This window comes from Chiloscyllium punctatum, chromosome 49 (genome assembly GCF_047496795.1).
Source record: "Chiloscyllium punctatum isolate Juve2018m chromosome 49, sChiPun1.3, whole genome shotgun sequence".
Lineage (NCBI taxonomy): Eukaryota > Metazoa > Chordata > Chondrichthyes > Orectolobiformes > Hemiscylliidae > Chiloscyllium > Chiloscyllium punctatum.
In genome coordinates, this window is record NC_092787.1 from 26,147,840 (window position 1) to 26,167,679 (window position 19,840).

At 45.4% G+C, this 19,840-nt stretch overlaps 1 protein-coding gene across 2 annotated transcripts in view; it reads left to right on the plus strand.

Moving 5' to 3' along the window:
* The window catches only part of LOC140469438 (fibrinogen C domain-containing protein 1-like), a 37,661-nt gene extending 22,109 nt beyond the window's left edge, over positions 1 to 15,552 (plus strand). For both annotated transcript variants that reach the window (XM_072565954.1, XM_072565955.1), the window contains exons 4-7: positions 3,549 to 3,685; positions 8,466 to 8,562; positions 10,732 to 10,911; positions 14,187 to 15,552. In XM_072565954.1, coding sequence (XP_072422055.1) covers positions 3,549 to 3,685; positions 8,466 to 8,562; positions 10,732 to 10,911; positions 14,187 to 14,446 — 674 coding nt within the window. In that variant the 3' untranslated portion in view covers positions 14,447 to 15,552. The remainder of the gene's footprint in view (positions 1 to 3,548; positions 3,686 to 8,465; positions 8,563 to 10,731; positions 10,912 to 14,186) is intronic.
* Positions 15,553 to 19,840: the final 4,288 nt, after the last annotated feature.

Genomic DNA, 19,840 nt, shown 5'->3' on the forward strand with positions numbered 1-19,840 from the left:
TGATATTTGTTGAGGGATAAGTACTGTTCTGAAAGCGTGTTCTGAATTAGTGCCTGTGGAATCTGATATGTTTGCTTGAGGTGGCAGACAGGATCTCAGTTTAATGTTTCATCCGAGACACTGTACCACTGACAATTCCAGCCCACCCTCAGCAGGGTAATACTGGGCAGAGTAACCTGCCTCAAATCTCAGGGGGTCAACTTGGATCCACAACCGACTGACTCAGAGGTGGTCCAACCCACTGAGCCAGTTCTATGGCTTATCCAACCAAATCAGGACCATGCAAGTATTTCAGAAGAGCAGTACATACACACAAAGAGTGGGACTGAAACAGCAATATGAGCAAATTCAGACAGGCAGTCAGTCAGTGGCATAAGTATTTTTTAAATTTGTTACTGGGATATGGGTATTACTGCCTGGGACAATCTTTATTGCCCATCCCTAATTGCTCCTTGTTGATTGGGTTAGATTAGATTAGATTACTTACAGTGTGGAAACAGGCCCTTCAGCCCAACAAGTCCACACCGCCCCGCCGAAGCGCAACCCACCCAGACCCCTACATCTACCCCTTACCTAACACTACGGGCAATTTAGCGTGGCCAATTCACCTGACCTGCACATCTTTGGACTGTGGGAGGAAACCGGAGCACCCGGAGGAAACCCACGCAGACACGGGGAGAATGTGCAAACTCCACACAGTCAGTCGCCTGAGGCGGGAATTGAACCCGGGTCTCTGATGCTGTGAGGCAGCAGTGCTAACCACTGTGCCACCCAAAAGTGTTCCAAGTGGTTTGCTAGGGACCTTTCAGAGGGCAGGTAAAAGTCTGTTCATTATGTGGGTTTTTTAAAATTAGAATCACTATAGTGTGGAAACAGGCCATTCAGCCCATCAAGTCCACACCAACCCTCCCAGACACACCCTCTACCCTGTCCCTGCAACCCCACATTTCTCATGGCTAATCCACCCTAACCTGCACATCTTTGGATTGTGGGAGGAAACTGGAGCATCCGGAGGAAACCCACGGGGGGTGGGGGGGGGGGAGGTGGGGCGGGGGAACGTGCAAACGCCACACAGACGGTCTCCAGATGCTGGAATCAAATCTGGGTCCCTGATGCTGTGAGGCAGCAGTGCCAATCACTGATCTACACATGCTGCCCCTGGAGTCATGTTTGGCCAGAACGGGTAAGGATGACTGATTTCCTCCCCATTAGCCAGATGGGTTTCTACAACAATCGACAATAGCTGCAAGGGTAATGATAATTTCACAGTGAGATTCACATCCTTGGATGGTGTTCTGGATGAATAGCCAAGGGGCGTTACCACTGTACCACTGCATTGAGGTTCCCTGATGAATATTACTGAATTATGCATGGGCCATCACTAACAAACCTAAACATGCAATAACAATATACATTTATATAGCAGTCTAAAGTGTGGTGCCGGAAAAGGACAGCAGGTCAGGCAGCATCCAAGGAGCAGGAGAATCAATGTTTCCAGCAAAAGCCCTTAATCAGGAATGTCATTCCTGACAAAGGACTTGTACCCGAAACATCGATTCCCTGCTCCTCGGATGCTGCCTGACCGGCTGTACTTTTCCAGCACCACACTCTCGACTCTGATCTCCAGCATCTGCAGCCCTCACTTTCTCCACATTTATATAGCACCTTAAATTGTGAAACTTGAAAGGGTTCAGAAAAGATTTACAAGGATGTTGCCAGGGTTGGAGGATTTGAGCTATAGGGAGAGGCTGAACAGGCTGGGGCTGTTTTCCCTGGAGCATTGGAGGCTGAGGGGTGACCTTACAGAGGTTTATAAAATCATGAGGGGCATGGATAGGATAAATAGACAAATTCTTTTCCCTTTGGTGGAGGAGTCCAGAATGAGAGGGCGTAGGTTTAGGGTGAGGTTTCCAAAGGCTTCAGCACATAATCCAGGCTGACATGCTAACACATTACTGGAGGAGTTCTGCACAGAGGGTTAGTACTGAGTGGGCCTCACAACTCGATACTGGGTCAGTGCTGAGGGAGTGCCACACTGTCAGAGGGTCAGTGCTGAGGGAGTGCCACACTGTCAGAGGGTCAGTGCTGAGGGAGTGGGCACTGTCGGAGGGTCAGTACTGAGGGAGTGGACACTGTTGCAAGGTCAGTACTGAGGGAGTGTCGCACTGTCAGAAGGTCGGTGCTGAGGGAGTGCTGCACTGTCGGAGGGTCAGTGCTGAGGGAGTGGCGTACTGTCGGAGGGTCAGTGCTGATGGAGTGTCACACTGTTGGAGGGTCAGTGCTGAGGGAGTGCTGCACTGTCGGAGGGTCAGTGCTGAGGGAGTGCCGCACTGTTGGAGGGTCAGTGCTGAGGGAGTGCTGCACTGTCGGAGGGTCAGTGCTGAGGGAGTGCCACACTGTCGGAGGGTCAGTGCTGAAGGAGTGGCGTACTGTCGGAGGGTCAGTGCTGATGGAGTGTCGCACTGTTGGAGGGTCAGTGCTGAGGGAGTGCTGCACTGTCGGAGGGTCAGTGCTGAGGGAGTGCTGCACTGTCGGAGGGTCAGTGCTGAGGGAGTGCCGCACTGTTGGAGGGTCAGTGCTGAGGGAGTGCTGCACGGTCGGAGGGTCAGTGCTGAGGGAGTGTCGCACTGTTGGAGGGTCAGTGCTGAGGGAGTGTCGCACTGTTGGAGGGTCAGTGCTGATGGAGTGTCGCACTGTTGGAGGGTCAGTGCTGAGGGAGTGTCGCACTGTCGGAGGGTCAGTGCTGAGGGAGTGCCGCACTGTCGGAGGGTCAGTGCTGAGGGAGTGCTGCACGGTCGGAGGGTCAGTGCTGAGGGAGTGTCGCACTGTTGGAGGGTCAGTGCTGAGGGAGTGTCGCACTGTTGGAGGGTCAGTGCTGAGGGAGTGTCGCACTGTTGGAGGGTCAGTGCTGAGGGAGTGTCGCACTGTCGGAGGGTCAGTGCTGAGGGAGTGCCGCACTGTTGGAGGGTCAGTGCTGAGGGAGTGCTGCACGGTCGGAGGGTCAGTGCTGAGGGAGTGTCGCACTGTTGGAGGGTCAGTGCTGAGGGAGTGTCGCACTGTTGGAGGGTCAGTGCTGATGGAGTGTCGCACTATTGGATCTGCTGTCTTTTGGAAAGGACATTAAACCGAGAGTCCATCCCCCCTCTCCGAGACTCCATTGCCCCTCTCCAGAGGATGTAAAAGGTGTGATGCAATGAGTCTAAAGAAGAGTGGGGGAGTTCTCCAAATGTCCCTGGGCAATGCATAATCTTCAATCAATATCACAAAAACAAAAAATCCACTCAGGATCACATTCTGCAGTGTGGAATCCTGCTGTGCACCCATTGGCTGCTGGATATCCTGAAGTATAACAGTGGCTAGTTTAGAGGGTGCGTTATTGACTGTGAAGCTCCTTGGGATATGCTTGAGTCACAAAAGGTGCTATATAAATGCAACAGTTCAATTTTGCTCTCCACCTTTCTAATGTTTAATAATCATTACCATTTTCAACGAACATTATAAATTAGTTTGATAATCTATCTTTTCTTTCCTTTGGAAATGTTTCACAGCTCCTCGCCCTCGAGACTGTTATGATATCTACATGAGTGGCCGCACGCAGGATGGAATCTATTCCATTTTCCCAGCCCATTACCCAGCTGGATTCCAGGTCTCCTGCGATATGACACTAGCTGGAGGAGGTTGGACTGTAAGTATTGCCTAGATGAAGGTGCTCTCTTGTGAAAAATGTTTGCTTGAGTCAGGGTCTGTAGCTATCAGAGTTTAGAAAAATGAAAGGTTAACTTATTGAAACACATTAGATCCTGGTGGGGTGTAGGTACAACAGAATCTGAGAGGGTGCTACCCTTTGTGAAATTCTCTTCCCCAAAGAACAGTGGGGGTTGGGACATTATGTATATTTAAGGCAGGATGTTGAGGAGCTGGTGTTGGTCTGGGGGGGGGGGAGGGGATCAAAGTTAAAAATCACCAGGTTACAGTCCAACAGATCTACCTGAAAGCACTAGCTTTCGGAGCGCTGCTCCTTAGAGGTAGACAGATTTTTAACTAGCAAAGGAGTCAAAGAATGTGAAGGGTTAAAAGAAAATGGAGTTGAGGAATGAATCTGATCATTATAATCTTATTGACTAGCACAGCAGGTTTGAGGGGCTGGGTTTGTATGTTCCTATTCAATGCCAGCTTTGAAAATCAATTTTCAAAGTTTTTCTGGTGAAAATCCATTATCAGACCAAATCCCATTCCATTCTCTCCCTGCCAATATCTTTGTAATGCCATATGACTGTCTTAAAGTTACAGTTCTATCTGTTCTGCAATCCTTGACGTAATACAGGTCATTCTGTTGTAACACGTTTTGTCAATGCTAACTCACTGCAACACAATTGATAAATTGGGGACATTGTTTATAGAGTGCGAACTTTTAAAACGCGTGTTGGCTATAATGCGATTACATCGCCAACACTTTAAGTGCTGTTTGTAAAGTGCAAGTTCTCTATCATGCAGGGTTACACAAGAACGCAACCACTCACGTTGTAGAAGAACTACCTGTATAACAAGAACCACCCTTTTGAATCACCCTAGCATATTTTGCTATGTTAAAGGCACCATATAAATGCATGTTGCGTTTGTTGTATTGAAGCAGTCTCTTCCAGAACTGCCCTGGGACCTCCAGGAATTGAGGATTAATCTCTCGATCACTGGAGGGAGCAGAACAGCTTGGAAGAGAATCACATCGATGAAGGTTGTGCATTGCTTCTTTAAGAAGTGTGAACACCATGTGAACAATGGAGAGGAGACCACTGTTTGTGCAGAGCAACTTTTCTGCCTTCGCTTTCATCTTGTGGATCAGCCTCATCGCTCTGAGCCTCCAGCAGTTCACGGCATCACCAAGCCTTGACACTAATGAAGCTCTGAATTCTCGGAATGGCTCAGGGGGCTCCTGCGCATTGACTGAGCAAATCCTGTGCTTCCACATTCTCCTTCCACTTCAAAGGGCATGGAGCATTAAGGCAGTGCAGTCAGATTAGTACATCCAAGTCTTTTGACGGACTCTGGAAGAAGTCTGTAGAGAGATAATATCTTCTGAGGCATATTCTTGTTTCTATAGCCTCATTCTTTTCAACGTCAGGGCTAAGTGAGCTCCATTTTGTGCCTTGAATATTGTATACTTGTTATGGATCAGACCAGACTCCCTCAAAGTATTTTAAGAAGGTAGCCAAGACCCTCACCTTTTCTTATTTTAAAGGTGGATGTGAAGTGGGTGTTCCAGATGCAATATGACTGGTCAAACTACCCGCCGTTAAGCAAAACACCATTTAGTTAAACACTACAGATAAAATACAAAAAAAGAAAGAGGAATTTAGAATACCTTAATCGAATAATAGATACAGTACCGATTACTATTTAACTGTTCCAACATAGTAACATCCCATAACCACACCCCTTGGCAAAAAAGAGAAATTCAGACACCGATTCTTACATGCAGTTCTCCAATCCAGGAGGAAAAAAAAGCATCAAGAGAAATTTCAGAGAAAGTAGCAGCTAGGAATCATTCACTGAAGGTTAAGACTCTTTTGAGATCCCAATGGCTTTAGATACTACTGAAAAACCCAGAAATCTGGATTTGTGAGAGCTGGCCACACCCATTCAGACTGTTTCTGTTGTTCCGACTTTTCAAAAAAAAACAAGGTCTTGCAAGTTGTTGACTCTAGTGGTCTTCAGGAGCCAGTTGTGTGCCCCTGCTTTACAATCTCTCTTCAAAAACAAAGCCAGGACAAAGATTTATCCAAAGGTTGATTTACTTGCGATAGAGGGAGTGTCATACTGGTTTACCAGGTGAATCCCTGAGGTCATTTTAAGAAAAGAGATTGGGTTTGTATTCCCTTGAGATTCAAAGACCTCATTGCAGCTTACACAACTCAGACTGGGTATGACAGGGGGGATGTAAAACAGAAATTACCCCTCCCTGGTGAGTCTAAAACTAGAGGATGTCATTTGAGGTAAAGGGGGGTCTGTTTAGAACTGAGGTGAAGAAGCATTTGTTCACTGAGAGGGTGGTGAATCCGTGGAATTCCCTACTCAAGTGGGCTGTGGAAACTCAATCATTGGACGTGTTCAAGACCGAAATCGATCGATTCCTGGAGACTGGTGCCCTCAAGGAATAAGGAGTTTTTGTTCAGGATATGGGCCAAAGGTGGGTATGTGGAGATAAAAACAGATCAGCCATGATCTCATTGAATGGTGGAACAGGCTTGAGGGGCTGAGTGGCCTACTCCTGTTTCTATGAGATAGTGCCACATTCCTGCACTGAGGTAGATGGTCAGCCAGGATCGAACAGAAAGCTAGAGCAGGTTCAAACAGCTGATGGGGTTCACGGTTACAGATACAGTAACAAACAGTAAAGTGGTGAGTCCATTTGCCTGCTCTCACTCAGTTATCAAAGCCCATTGCCTTTGCAGTATCCAGTGTCTGCAGCCGTTTCTTGATATCACACGGAGTGAATTGAATTGGCTGAAGACTGATATCTGTGATGCACTGGAGGAGCCCAACATGGATCATCCACTCGACACTTCTGACTGAAGATTGTTGTGAATGCATCAGCCTTATCTTCTACACTGATGTGCTGGGCTCCTCTATCGTTGAGGATGGGGAAATTTGTGCAGCCTATTCCTCCAGTAAGTTGTTTAATTGTCCACCACCATTCACAACTGGGTGTGGCAGGATTGCAGAGCTTGAATCCGAGATCATTTAGCTGTGTCTATCGCTCGCTGTTTATGCTGCTTGGCACACAAATTGTCCTGTTTGGTGGCTTCACCAGGTCGACACCCCATCTTCAGTTTTGCCCGATGCTGCTCCTGGCAAGCCCTCCTGCACTATCCATTGACCCAGGGTTGATCCCCTGGATTGATGGGAATGGCTGAGTGGGAGATATACCAGACTATGAGGTTACAGATTGTGCTGGAGTACAGTTCTGCTGCTGAGCCTCATGGATGCCCAATCTTGAGCCGCTAGATCGGTTTGAAGTCTGTCCCTTTAGCACGGTGATAGTGACACACAACACAATGGAGGTTATTCTCAATGTGAAGGCAGGACTTTGTCTCCACAAGGACTTTTGGTTGTCACTCTTACCAATACTGTTATGGACAGAGGCTTCTGCAGACAGTAGATGGGTAAGGATAAGGTCATCATGTTGGTTCTGTCACCAACTATCGCAGACCCAGTCCAACAGTCAAGGCCAATATCTGTTCCAAAAGCATTTTCTTTCTGAAAATTGATCTCCAGTTAATGTTAGGAGTTAATCCATGTTTGACACACTAGTACAATCCAACACTTTAAAGGCAAGCACTGAATTAGGAGGCTCCAAGCAGAACCTTAGTGATCTTGCACATAGTCTGTTAAATTCCATTTTATATTCTTTAACTGAGTATACATCTGGCTTTCTAAATTTATCAAAGTCTGACCATGCCCCAGACACATTTAATAAGTCATCTTTATTATCAACTCGATCCACAAATTTTATAGGACTTCCAAACCTTCCTCAATGTCCCACTATTGCTGATGGAGCTCTGAGAATACTTTACATCTCATCTTACTTCCAGTAGGAAGTGACAGTGCCTATATCACATGATTCTTTTTTACTTATAGAATCCCTACAGCGTGGAAGGTGGCCATTCAGTCCATCGAGTCCACACTGACCCGCTGAAGAGCATCCCACCCAAACCCACCTTCCCACCCTTTCCCTGAAACCCTGCATTTCCCTCGGCTGATCTATCTCGTCTGCACACCTCTGGACACTATGAGTAAATTAGCATGGCTGATCCACCTAACCTGCACATCTTTGGACTGTGGGAAGAAACCGGAGCACCCAAAGGAAACCCACAAAATATGGGGACAATGTGCAAACTCCGCACAGACAAGGGTGGAATTGAGCCTGGGTCCCTGGTGCTGTGAGGCAACAGCACTAACTAATGAGCCAGCATGCTCCCCCTCAACTCTGTCAACATATCCACTTCACTTTTCCAATTATTATGAGGTTCAAATTCAGAGAACACGGGTTTTCCGACACCTTGCACTTGATTTCAGCCATTTTCCCAACAAAAACAAATCTCACTATTCCAATCCCACCTTCCAGCTCCTATCCTTAGTTATCAATGTTAACACAATCCAAGCCCATTGCTAAGATTGAAACTAATCTGTGTATCTTTCCTTTTGTGGAGAAATTGTCTTGCAGGCCTCAGTCATTCCCTTTCATCCCACACTCAGGTTTGCAGGTGGTCCCTAGATGTGTGTGCTTCAACAATTAATAGCTTCCATCTGCTTCCTCTTAACTTTAAATAAAGACATTGCCAAACTGTAGCAGTTACTGGGGAGCAGTGGTTGTCACAGCTTGTGGTATTGGTTTGATTGAATGTTGAGAGTTTGTTCACACTGTTTAAATCTCACAGCTTTGCACAAATCCCTTTGTATTTTCACAGGTTTTTCAACGGCGAAAGGATGGATCAGTGAATTTTTTCCAAGGTTGGGATGCTTACAAGGATGGCTTTGGGAAGATTACAGGAGAGCATTGGTTGGGTAAGTGTGTGTGTGTGTGTGTCTGTGTGTGTGTGTGTGTGTGTGTGGTGTGTGTCTGTGTGTGTGTCTGTGTCTGTGTGTGTGTGTGTGTGTGTCTGTGTGTGTTCACTGAGTCATAGTTGACACACAGTAATTGGGTGAATGGCTAATAGGATCCCTACCATGTGGAAGTAGGCCATTTGGCCCATCAAGTTCACACCAATCCTCCAAAGAGGATCCCACCCAGACCCTCCTTCCATTCCCTGTATTTCCCAGGCTAACTCAACTAGTCTGTACATCCCTGGACACAGTTGGCAATTTAGCATGGCCAATCCATCTAACCTGCACATCTTTGGACTGTGGGAGGAAACTGGAACACCTGGGGGAAACCCACGCAGACACAGGGAGAATGTACAAACTCCAACAGACAGTCGCCCAAGGCTGGAATCGAACCTGGGTCTGTGAGGCGGCAGTGCTAAACACTGAGCCACTGTGGTTCATTTACATAAAAACTAGTTTGGCTGCTAATGTTCCACAGACAATTTCTGCGAAAATATCAGCTGAGATGCCACGTGATTACATCAGCCCATGTCCCATTCAGAATCAGACAGAAAAACAGAATTTGCTGGGAAAACTCAGCAGGTCTGGTACCATCAGTGGAGAGAGAAAGCAGGGTTAATATTTTGGGTCCAGTGATTCTTCTTCAGAACAGTTCTGAACATCTCTCCACAGATGTACCAGTGTTCCAAACAATTTCTTTCTTGTTTCTCGTTCAAAATTGATGGGATTCCTGTCACATTAAGTCTACAAGGTAAAGGAGTTAGGCTAATAGCATTTTTATGATTATATAAATTCCACATTACCCACTCCACAGGATTACTAATACCAGTCACACTGAGGATGGGTTAATCCAGCTGATTTTAGCTTGATAAATTTTGAATGCAAGACCCTGTTTGATCAAACATTGATAACTAATGCACGTTGTCATGGACAACAATCCCTCAAATCATTTGTGGGAATTATAACTCAATTCACTTTCTCTAATTAAACATTACAAGCAGGTAAAAGATGTTTTTCTGGGCAATTAACGCAAAGCTGCATAACTCAATCTGTTCCACTGCTCAGTATTGTAGTCAAAACAACTTATATACATTCCCTGAGTAAACGCAGCAGATGATTTATTTCTTACATATGGTTTTGAAGGATTCCACTGAGGGTGAGGCAGATGGTTCACTCTTCACCCTCGGTCAATATATACTGGGGTTTGTACGTTGCCTGCATAGTTGTCATAATCTTCCTCTCTGTGCTATTTAATCCATGCAGAGAATTGGTAAATTTCTCATGGAAGAAATTAAGAAACAATTGCATTTCAACAGTGCTTTTCATAATCTCAGTAGATCCTAAACTATTTTATAGCCAATTAAGAACGTTTCAAGTGTAATCATTGTTGTGAATGTAAGGAAAACATCACAGAGCAGACTCCCACAAACAGCAATGCAATAACAATGGCATAACCTGCCTTTTTTTTCCACAATGGTATTGTTTGAGGTTTAAATATTAGCTGGGATATCAAAGAAATCGCCCCCTCTTTTAGTCAGATAATCAGTATTGAGCAGGGGAGATGCGTTCTCAGTTTAATGTTGTATCTGAAAAAAAAACAGCACTCCTAAACTCGGCTTAACCACCTGCATTTTGTGCTCAAATATTTGTAGTGGGATTAAACACTCACAGCCTCAGTCACATGATTGTGAGTGTCACCAATTGAGTGACAGTTAACAGCCAGGAATTATTCCTCAGTAGGACATTGGGAAGGGGTGCTCAAGGATCACCCAATGTTTCCATTATTTGCCACAACATTTCCGAGCGGTGGCCCCTTCAAACAGATTTCGATCCTGACTCTGGAATTAAAATTCCTCTTGCAAACCCAAGTGCCTTCACTGGCTCACACTGACGTCTCATTGTACAATCGGCAGCCACCCCAGCAAAGGAAGGAGGAGATCAGACGGCTGTAAGGTTCAGAATCCTCTGCTGCTCCTAGTAACACCCTCCAAACACCTTTAACCTCCTTCTCTAGAGACCCAATAAGCTCCCTCTGACCTTGATAACTACTCATTCTAGTGTCTATAACCCTCCAAGTAGCCAATTCCCATGATTCACCGTGTTCACAGACTGTCTTCACTTTCACCGTAGGTCTGAAGCGAATTCACGCTCTCACCATTCAGTCACACTATGAGCTCCGGATAGAGATGGAAGACTTTGAAAATGGCACTGCCTATGCTCAGTATGGGACGTTTGGGATTGGACTGTTCTCCGTTGACCCAGAGAGAGATGGCTACCCATTAACCGTGGCGGGATATTCTGGAACTGCAGGTCTATCTTAACACCCTTTCTAATTGACTGATAGGGTCCAGGGAGGTGATGAGGGGGCATGGGATTATTGAGGAGCAGGGGAGGGGACAAGGGGGGGGGGGGAAGGGTTGCAGGTAAGGAAGAGATGAGCAAAGGAGGCTGTGCTGAGGAGCAAGGGATGCAGATGCAGGCTAGCTGATGGGATCAATATGTCTTGCCATTAGTGACGTACAGGACTTTAGAAATGTAACATACAAGCCAATTTGGCAGCAGCACATTCTCGGAAACAAGAATATGATAATAACCAGACAAATTTTGATTAATGACGGTAGCTCAAAGATAAATTTTGTTCAGGACCCCAGGGAGAACCTGCATACTCCTCTGCAAATAGTGGGATCTTATACATCGCCTGAGAGGGCAAAGGCGGTCTCAGGTTGATGTCTCATCCGAAAAGGCACACCTCCAACTATGCAACATTCCCTCAGCACTGACTCTCCGACAGTATGGAACTCCCTCAGCACTGACCCTCTGACAGTGCGGCGCTCGCTCAGCACTAACCCTCCAACAGTGCAGTACTCCCTCAGCACTGACTCTCCGACAGTGCCCACTCCCTCAGTGCTGACTCTCCGACAGTGCAGCACTCCCTCAGCACTGACCCTTTGACAGTGCGGCACTCCCTCTGCACTGACCCTCCGACAGTGCCCACTCCCTCAGTGCTGACTCTCCGACAGTGCAGCACTCCCTCAGCACTGACCCTTCGACAGTGCGGCACTCCCTCAGCATTGACCCTTCAACAGTGCGGCACTCCCTCAGTACTGACCCTCCGACAGTGCCCACTCCCTCTGCACTGACCCTCCGACAGTGCCCACTCCCTCAGCACTGACCCTTCGACAGTGCAGCACACCCTCAGCACTGACCCTTCGACAGTGCAGCACACCCTCAGCACTGACCCTCTGACAGTGCAGCACACCCTCAGCACTGACCCTCCAACAGTGCGGCGCTCCCTCAGCACTGACTCTTCGACAGTGCAGCGTTCCTTCAGCACTGGCCCTCTGACAGAGTGGCACTCCCTCAGCAATGACCCTCCGACAGAGCGGCATTCCCTCAGCAGTGACCCTCTGACAGTGCGGCGCTCCCTCAGCATTGACCCTCCGACAGTGCGACACTCCCTCAGCACTGACCCTCCAACAGTGCGGCACTCCCGCAGCACTGACCCTCCGACAGTGCCGCACTCCCTCAGCACTGACCCTCCAACAGTGCGGCACTCCCGCAGCACTGACCCTCCGACAGTGCCGCACTCCCTCAGCACTGACCCTCCGACAGTGCGGCACTCCCTCAGCACTGTGCAGGGAGTGGCAGCCTGGATTGAGTCCTCATGTCCGTGGAGTGAGCGCTCTTGACTGACTCGCAGCTAACAACACAACATGCGTTGAGCAATCAAGGGTTTTCAGATATAAAAACAAAAACTGAAGTTGCTGATAAAGCTCAGCAGGTCTGGCAGCATCTGCGGAGAGAAATCAGAGTTAATGTTTCGGGTCCAACAACCCTTGTTCGGAACTCATGGTAACTAGGGAAAGGTTGGTATATGTGCAGAAAATAGAGTGAGCGGGGGGATAGGTGAGAGTTAAAGATAGGTGGAGATAGAGACCAAAGAGAGAGAGAACCACAGTTGGATAGACAGTTCAATTCGGGCTGTTGTTTCGGTGTTTTGTGCAGCTTTTCTGTAGGAATGATGTGGAGATGCCGGTGTTGGACTGGGGTGGACAACGTTAAAAATCACACAACACCAGGTTATAGTCCAACAGGTTTATTTGGAAATACAAGCTTTCAAATTGACAATAGACAATAGACAATAGGTGCAGGAGTAGGCCATTCTGCCCTTCGAGCGTGCACCACCATTCAATATGATCATGGCTGATCATCCTTAATCAGTATCCTGTTCCTGCCTTATCGCCATAACCCTTGATTCCACAATCCTTGAGAGCTCTATCCAACTCTTTCTTAAATGGATTCAGAGACTGGGCCTCCACTGCCCTCTGGGGCAGAGCATTCCACACAGCTACCACTCTCTGGGTGAAGAAGTTTCTCCTCATCTCTGTCCTAAATGGCCTTTTCCTTATTTTTAAGCTGTGTCCTCTGGTTCAGCACTCACCCATTAGCGGAAACATGTTTCCTGCCTCCAGAGGAAACATATAATAATCTTATATGTCTCAATCAGATCCCCTCTAAACTCTAAGGGTATACAAGCCCAGTCGCTCCAGTATTTCAGCGTAAGGTAGTCCCGTCATTCCAGGAATTGACCTCGTGAACCTACGCTGCACTCCCTCAATAGCCAGAATGTCTTTCCTCAAATTTGGAGACCAGAATTGCACACAGTACTCCAGGTGTGGTCTCACCAGGGCCCTGTACAGCTGCAGAAGAACCTCTTTGCTTCTATACTCAATCACTCTTGTTATGAAGGCCAGCATGCTACTAACCTTCTTCACTACCTGCTGTACCTGCATGCTTACCTTCATTGACTGGTGTACAAGAACATCCAGATCTCTCTGTACTGCCCCTTTACCTAAATTTAGGTAGTAATCTGCCTTCCTGTTCTTGCCACCAAAGTGGATAACCATACATTTATCCACATTAAACTGCATCTGCCATGCATCTGACCACTCACCTAACCTGTCCAGGTCACCCTGTAATCTCCTAACATCCTCATCACATTTCACCCTGCCACCCAACTTAGTATCATCAGCAAATTTGCTAATGTTATTACTAATACCATCTTCTATATCATAAATATAGTGCTACTTCTTCATCAGGTAGTTGTGGGGCAGGATCATAGGACACAGAATTTATAGCAAAAGATTAGTGTCATGCAACTGATGCGATATATTGAATGCACCTAGATTGCTGTTAAGTCTTCCATCTTTTAGAAGGGATTGCAGGTTTCAGTGCATTAAGCTGTAAATCCCAGAACTTCCTTCAAGTCACACTCCTGAGATAACTTAAGATTTTATAAAAAAAAGTGACATCTCAGTTCAGACAAGTTAGGTGTTTACAATATATTGCATCAGTTGTATGACACGATAATCTTTTGCTATAAATTCTCTGTGTTATGAACCTATTCCACTAGCCACCTGATGAAGGAGTGTCGCTCCGAAAGCTAGTGCTTCCAAATAAACCTGTTGGACTATAACCTGGTGTTGTGTGATTTTTAACTTTCTGTAGGAAGGAATCGCACTCCGTGAGAAACTGCGTGTCGTTTGTTCCATTGCAGTAACCCCTGTGTTTTTTTCTGTCATCAGGGGACTCCCTCATCAAACACAATGGTATGAGATTCACCACCAAGGACCAGGACAATGATCACTCTGAGAATAACTGTGCCACTTTTTACCATGGTGCCTGGTGGTACCACAACTGCCACACCTCCAACCTCAACGGCCAATACCTGAAGGGCCATCACATCTCGTATGCAGATGGTATTGAGTGGTCCTCCTGGACTGGATGGCAATACTCCCTCAAATTCATTGAGATGAAGATTAGGCCGAGGAACGGAGGCCAGTGACGAAAGATTTAACTATGAGACCTTTTAACCCTTAATTTTTGCAAATGAGTCCATGAAACACTTTAACACAGCTCCAGCAAAATAATGCACACACTCACTTACACACTCAGTTATACACCTTTATAAACTCTCACTCACATGCACACACTCACTTACACACTCAGTTATACACCTTTATAAACTCTCACACACATGCACACACTCACTTACACACTCAGTTATACACCTTTATAAACTCTCACTCACACACACACACTCACTTACACACTCATTTATACACCTTTATAAACTCTCACTCACACACTCACTTACTCATTTATACACCTTTATAAACTCTCACACTCACACACACACTGTTATACACTTTTATAAACTCTCACTCACACACAAATACACACACTTACTTACTCACTCATTTGTACACCTTTATAAACTCTCACTCACACACACACTCATTTACACAAACACTTAGACACCATTGTAAACTCATTTATCTACACATACTCACTCAGGCACTAATTTACACAGCATTATAAACTCTCACTCATATACACTCCTTTACACATTCACTTACATATTATTATATCCTCACACCTATCTATGCACACATACTTACACACTCACTTACACACCATTGTAAGTTCTCACTCGTGTACACACTCACTTCCAAATTCTCTCTCACACACAGTCAAAGTCACTAACACATGGTGCACTCAAAAACCTTCACACACACACACACCCACAAACTCTCGTTCTCATTCACAAATGCACATGCACACTCACATTCTCAATAGCAAACCCTCTCACATGCACATGTGGACTCTCACTCTTAAACACACAAACACCACACTCACTGTCACACATACTCTCACACGCCCACACACACAAACTTCCATTCACATTTTCCAACACACACACACTTACTGACACACACAAACACACACACTCTCTCTCTCTCTCACAGTCCCTCACAAAAAAGCTCACATATACACCTTCTCTTGCACACATGCAAATGTAAAACACAAACATGTTCACTGTCTACTCTATGAGGAGAGATTATGTAAACTGTGCTTGTATTATCTGGAGTATAAAGGGTTACTGGGTGATTGGTTTGAGTATTTATAATTTTGAAAGGTCGCTAGAGTGTGTGGGAGGGCTGGCTGGAACGTCGAGGACAGGAAATACAAGCTTAAAATCAGAGCCAGATCTTTTGGGAAAGATTTGTTTGCACAAAGGGTGATAGACATATGGAACTCCTTCCCTCGACAAGTGTAGAACCTACTGAATTACTAACTAAATCTGATGGAGAAAGATTTTTGTTGGAGATGGATATGAAAGGATATGGATTCAAGGCAAATGGATGGAGTTAGGATGCAGATCAGCCATGATCTTACTGAGTGGCAAAACAGACTTGAGGGGCTGAATGGTCTCCTCCTGTTCCCATGATTCTATATAGACAGACATATAGATGTTTATGTATCCTTTTTATATATTGCTAGGTGCTGCTATGGTGATAACATGAAGCATCCATCTCACCCTTTAAAATGTTCTGGTTCCTTTTTCATCTAACTGTTCCTACATTTACATAAGGAACACAAGTAGTGTCAGGGTCCCATTGTTGGAGAAATGAGAATTGAGATTAAGATCAATTACAGCAGAAAGTGACGATGAATCTTGGATCAAAGGGGAAAGCCCTTTTGGATTCGATTCACCTGAGATTTTGAGAGATTAAGGCTAAGTGATCGAGCTGTTTGCAAAGAAACAACTTCTTCAGGTTGGAAAATCAAACATGAGGGTTAGAATTTTCAGGAGTGAAATTGCGAAATATGTCCTCTGTCCTCAAAAGCTGGTCGAATTGACAACTCTCTCCTGCAAACAGCACTGGTGCTGGATTAATTTATTCCTTTGAAGAGATGTTTGGGGGACCGAACTTGAATATTGTTGAAGAGAGACATAAGTTGCAGAATTTTTTTTTATCTTGAACACATCTTGACAAATACAAGAATGGCATATTTCAAACAATTGTAGCAGTTTATAGTAGAGGAGAAAAGGGTCGGTCAACTCTGGCTAGTTGTGATGTTAATTTTAAATCTGAGATTGATACATTTTCATTACGTAATGGTATTAAGGAATATGGGGCAAAGGCAGAGATATGGAATTATGTCCCCGATCAGCCACGACCTCTTGAACGCTAGAATAGGCTTGAGGGATAGAATGGCCTTTTCCTGTTCCTATGTCTCCCCCTGTGAGCTACCCAAGTTCCTTTTTTGGCGAATATCGTTTGTGAGACCATGGATTTGCTGTGATGTTTTCACTGTTGTGGAAATGCTTATTTAAAATGAAGCAATTACTTTCAGTGTTTTTAATGCTTTCATCTCGAGTTTGACTAAAATTTCTAAACCTCACATCACAGCCTTTCCTAAATAATGATGAACCAATCCGAGGGTCTGTTTGTTATGACACTCCTGGATCCATGTGAAGTTAATGAGGATAGGCATCAATTGAAAGACTGACACTATTACTCAGGGTAATACCTGGGTTTATAGGACCACATGATCTTCTGAACATCGATTGCACAGAACTGTCACGTAAGCAGGGATTCGGCAGACTGAGCCGACATCATCTGAAGATTAGTCGAATGAGAGGTGATCCCCTGAAATGTATAAAGTCATAAGAGGGTTTGACAGTGTAGCTTCTGAGAGGCTGTTTCCCTTAGTTGGAGAGTCTCGATTTCAGATGTTACAGTCTCATGACTAGGAGATCCAGACAGAATATCTCCATAGTGTCATACAGCATAGAAACAGACCCTTCAGTCCATCCAGCCCATGCCAACCATGTTCCCAAACTCAACCAATCCCACCTGCCTGCGTTTAAACATAGAACATAGAACAGTACAGTACAGAACAGGCCCTTCAGCCCATGATGTTGTACCGACCATTGATCCTCATGTGAGGTAAACCTAATGTATGAACTCTCAAATTTCTGTGACGATATGCATGCCCAGTAGTCTCTTAAATATCCCCAATGACCTCGCTTCCACAACTGCTGCTGGCAATGCATTCCATGCTCTCTCAACTCTCTGTGTAAAAACCCGCCTCTGACATCCCCTCTGTATTTTCCGCCAAACAGCTTAAAACTATGACCCCTCGTGTTAACAATTTTTGCCCTGGGAAAAAGTCTCTGGCTATCAACTCTATCTATACCTCTCATTATCTTGTATACCTCAATTAGGTCCCCTCTCTTCCTTATTTTTTCCAATGAAAAAAATCCGAGCTCAGTCAACCGCTCTTCCTAAGATAAGCCCTCCATTCCAGGCAGCATCCTGGTAAACCTCCTCTGAACCCTCTCCAATGCACCCACATCTTTCCTAAAATAGGGCGACCAGAACTGGACACAATATTCCAATTGCGGTCTAACCAAAGTTTTACAGAGCTGCAACAAGATCTCACGGCTCTTAAACTCAATCCCCCTGTTAATGAAAGCCAAAACACCATATGCTTTCTTAACAACCCTGTCCACCTGGGTGGCAATTTTAAAGGATCTATGTACCTGCACACCAAGATCCCACTGTTCTGCCACACTGCCAAGAATCTTGTCTTTAATCCTGTACTCAACTTTCAAGTTCGACCTTCCAAAATGCATCACTTCGCATTTATCCAGGTTGAACTCCATCTGTCACCTCTCAGCCCATCTCTGCATCCTATCAATGTCACGCTGCAGCCTACAACAGTCCTCTATACTGTCAACGACACCTCCAACCTTTGTGTCGTCTGCAAACTTGCTAAGCCATCCTTCAATCTCCTCATCCAAGTCATTAATAAAAATTACAAAGAGTAGAGGCCCAAGAACAGAGCCCTGTTGAACACCACTCACCACTGACCTCCAGGCAGAATACTTTCCTTCCACTACCACTTGCTGTCTTCTGTCGACCAGCCAATTCTGTATCCAGACAGCTAAATTTCCTTGTAACCCCTTCCTCCTGACCTTCTGAATGAGCCTACCATGGGGAACCTTATCAAATGCCTTGCTGAAGTCCAGATACACCACATCCACCGCTCGACCCTCATCAACTTTGGCCCATATCTTTCCTATTCATGAACTTATCCAAATGTCTTTTAAATGATGTCACTGTACCTGCACCTATCACCTGATCTGGCAGTTCAATCCACACACTAACCACACTCTTTGTAAAAAAGTTGCCCCTCATGTCTTTTTAAAATCTATCTCCCCTCACTTTAAAAATATGCTCAATGGTTTTGAAATCCCTCACCCTAAGGAAAAGACCTTTGCTGTTCACCTTATCTAGTCCTTCATGATTTTATAAACCTCTGTAAGATCACCCCTCGAACTCTTACACTCCAGTGAAAAAGTCCCAATCTCTCCTTACAATCTCTCCTTACAGGTCCTCATTCCTGGTAATATGCCGGTAAATCATTTTTGAACCCTCTCCAGTTTAATAATAACCTTCCGCTAACAGGACGACCAGAACTGTGACCAGTACTTCAGAAAAGGCCTCACCCACATCTTATACAACCATAATATGACGTCCCAATTCCAATACCCAAAGGTCTGAGCAATAAAGAAAAGTGTGCTAAATGTCTTCCTAAACACCCTGTTTACCTGTGATGCAACTTTCAAAGAATTAAGTATCTCAACCCCTAGGTCTCTCTGTTTTCTACAACACTACCCAAGGCCCTCCCAGTGTTTGTTTTACCAAAATGCATTTCCTCACATTTAGCCAAATTAAATTCCATCTCTGACTCCTCAGCCCATTGATCAAGATTCCTTTGTAATCCTAGATAACCTGCTTCACTTTCCACTACACCACCGGTTTTGGTGTCATCTGCAAACTTACTAACCGTGCCTCCTATATTCCCATCCAAATCATATATATAAATCACAAACAAAAGTGGACACAGTACTGATCCCTGTGGAACGCCACTGATCACAGACCTCCAGTCCAAAAAAATGAACCCTACACCACCTCCCTCTGTATCCTCCTGTAAAGCCAATTTGTATCCAATTAGCAAGCTCACCCTGAATCCTGTGTGATCTAACTTTACTAAGCAGTCTACCAATCGCAGCCTTGTCAGAGGCTTAACTAGAGTCCAAGTAAATACCTACTGCTCTGCCCAAATCAATCTTTTTGATTACTTCCTCAAAAAACTCAATCAAGTTTGTGTGGCGTGATTTCCCATGCACAATGTCACGGCTGACTATCAGTTTCCTCATTTCCCCTTCCCCCACCTCACCCTAGTTCCAAACTTCCAGCTCAGCACTGTCTCCTTGACTTGTCCGGACTTGTCCGACCTGCCTATCTCCTTTTCCACCTATCCACTCCACCCTCTCCTCCTTGACCTATCACCTTCATCTCCTCCCCCACTCACCTATTGT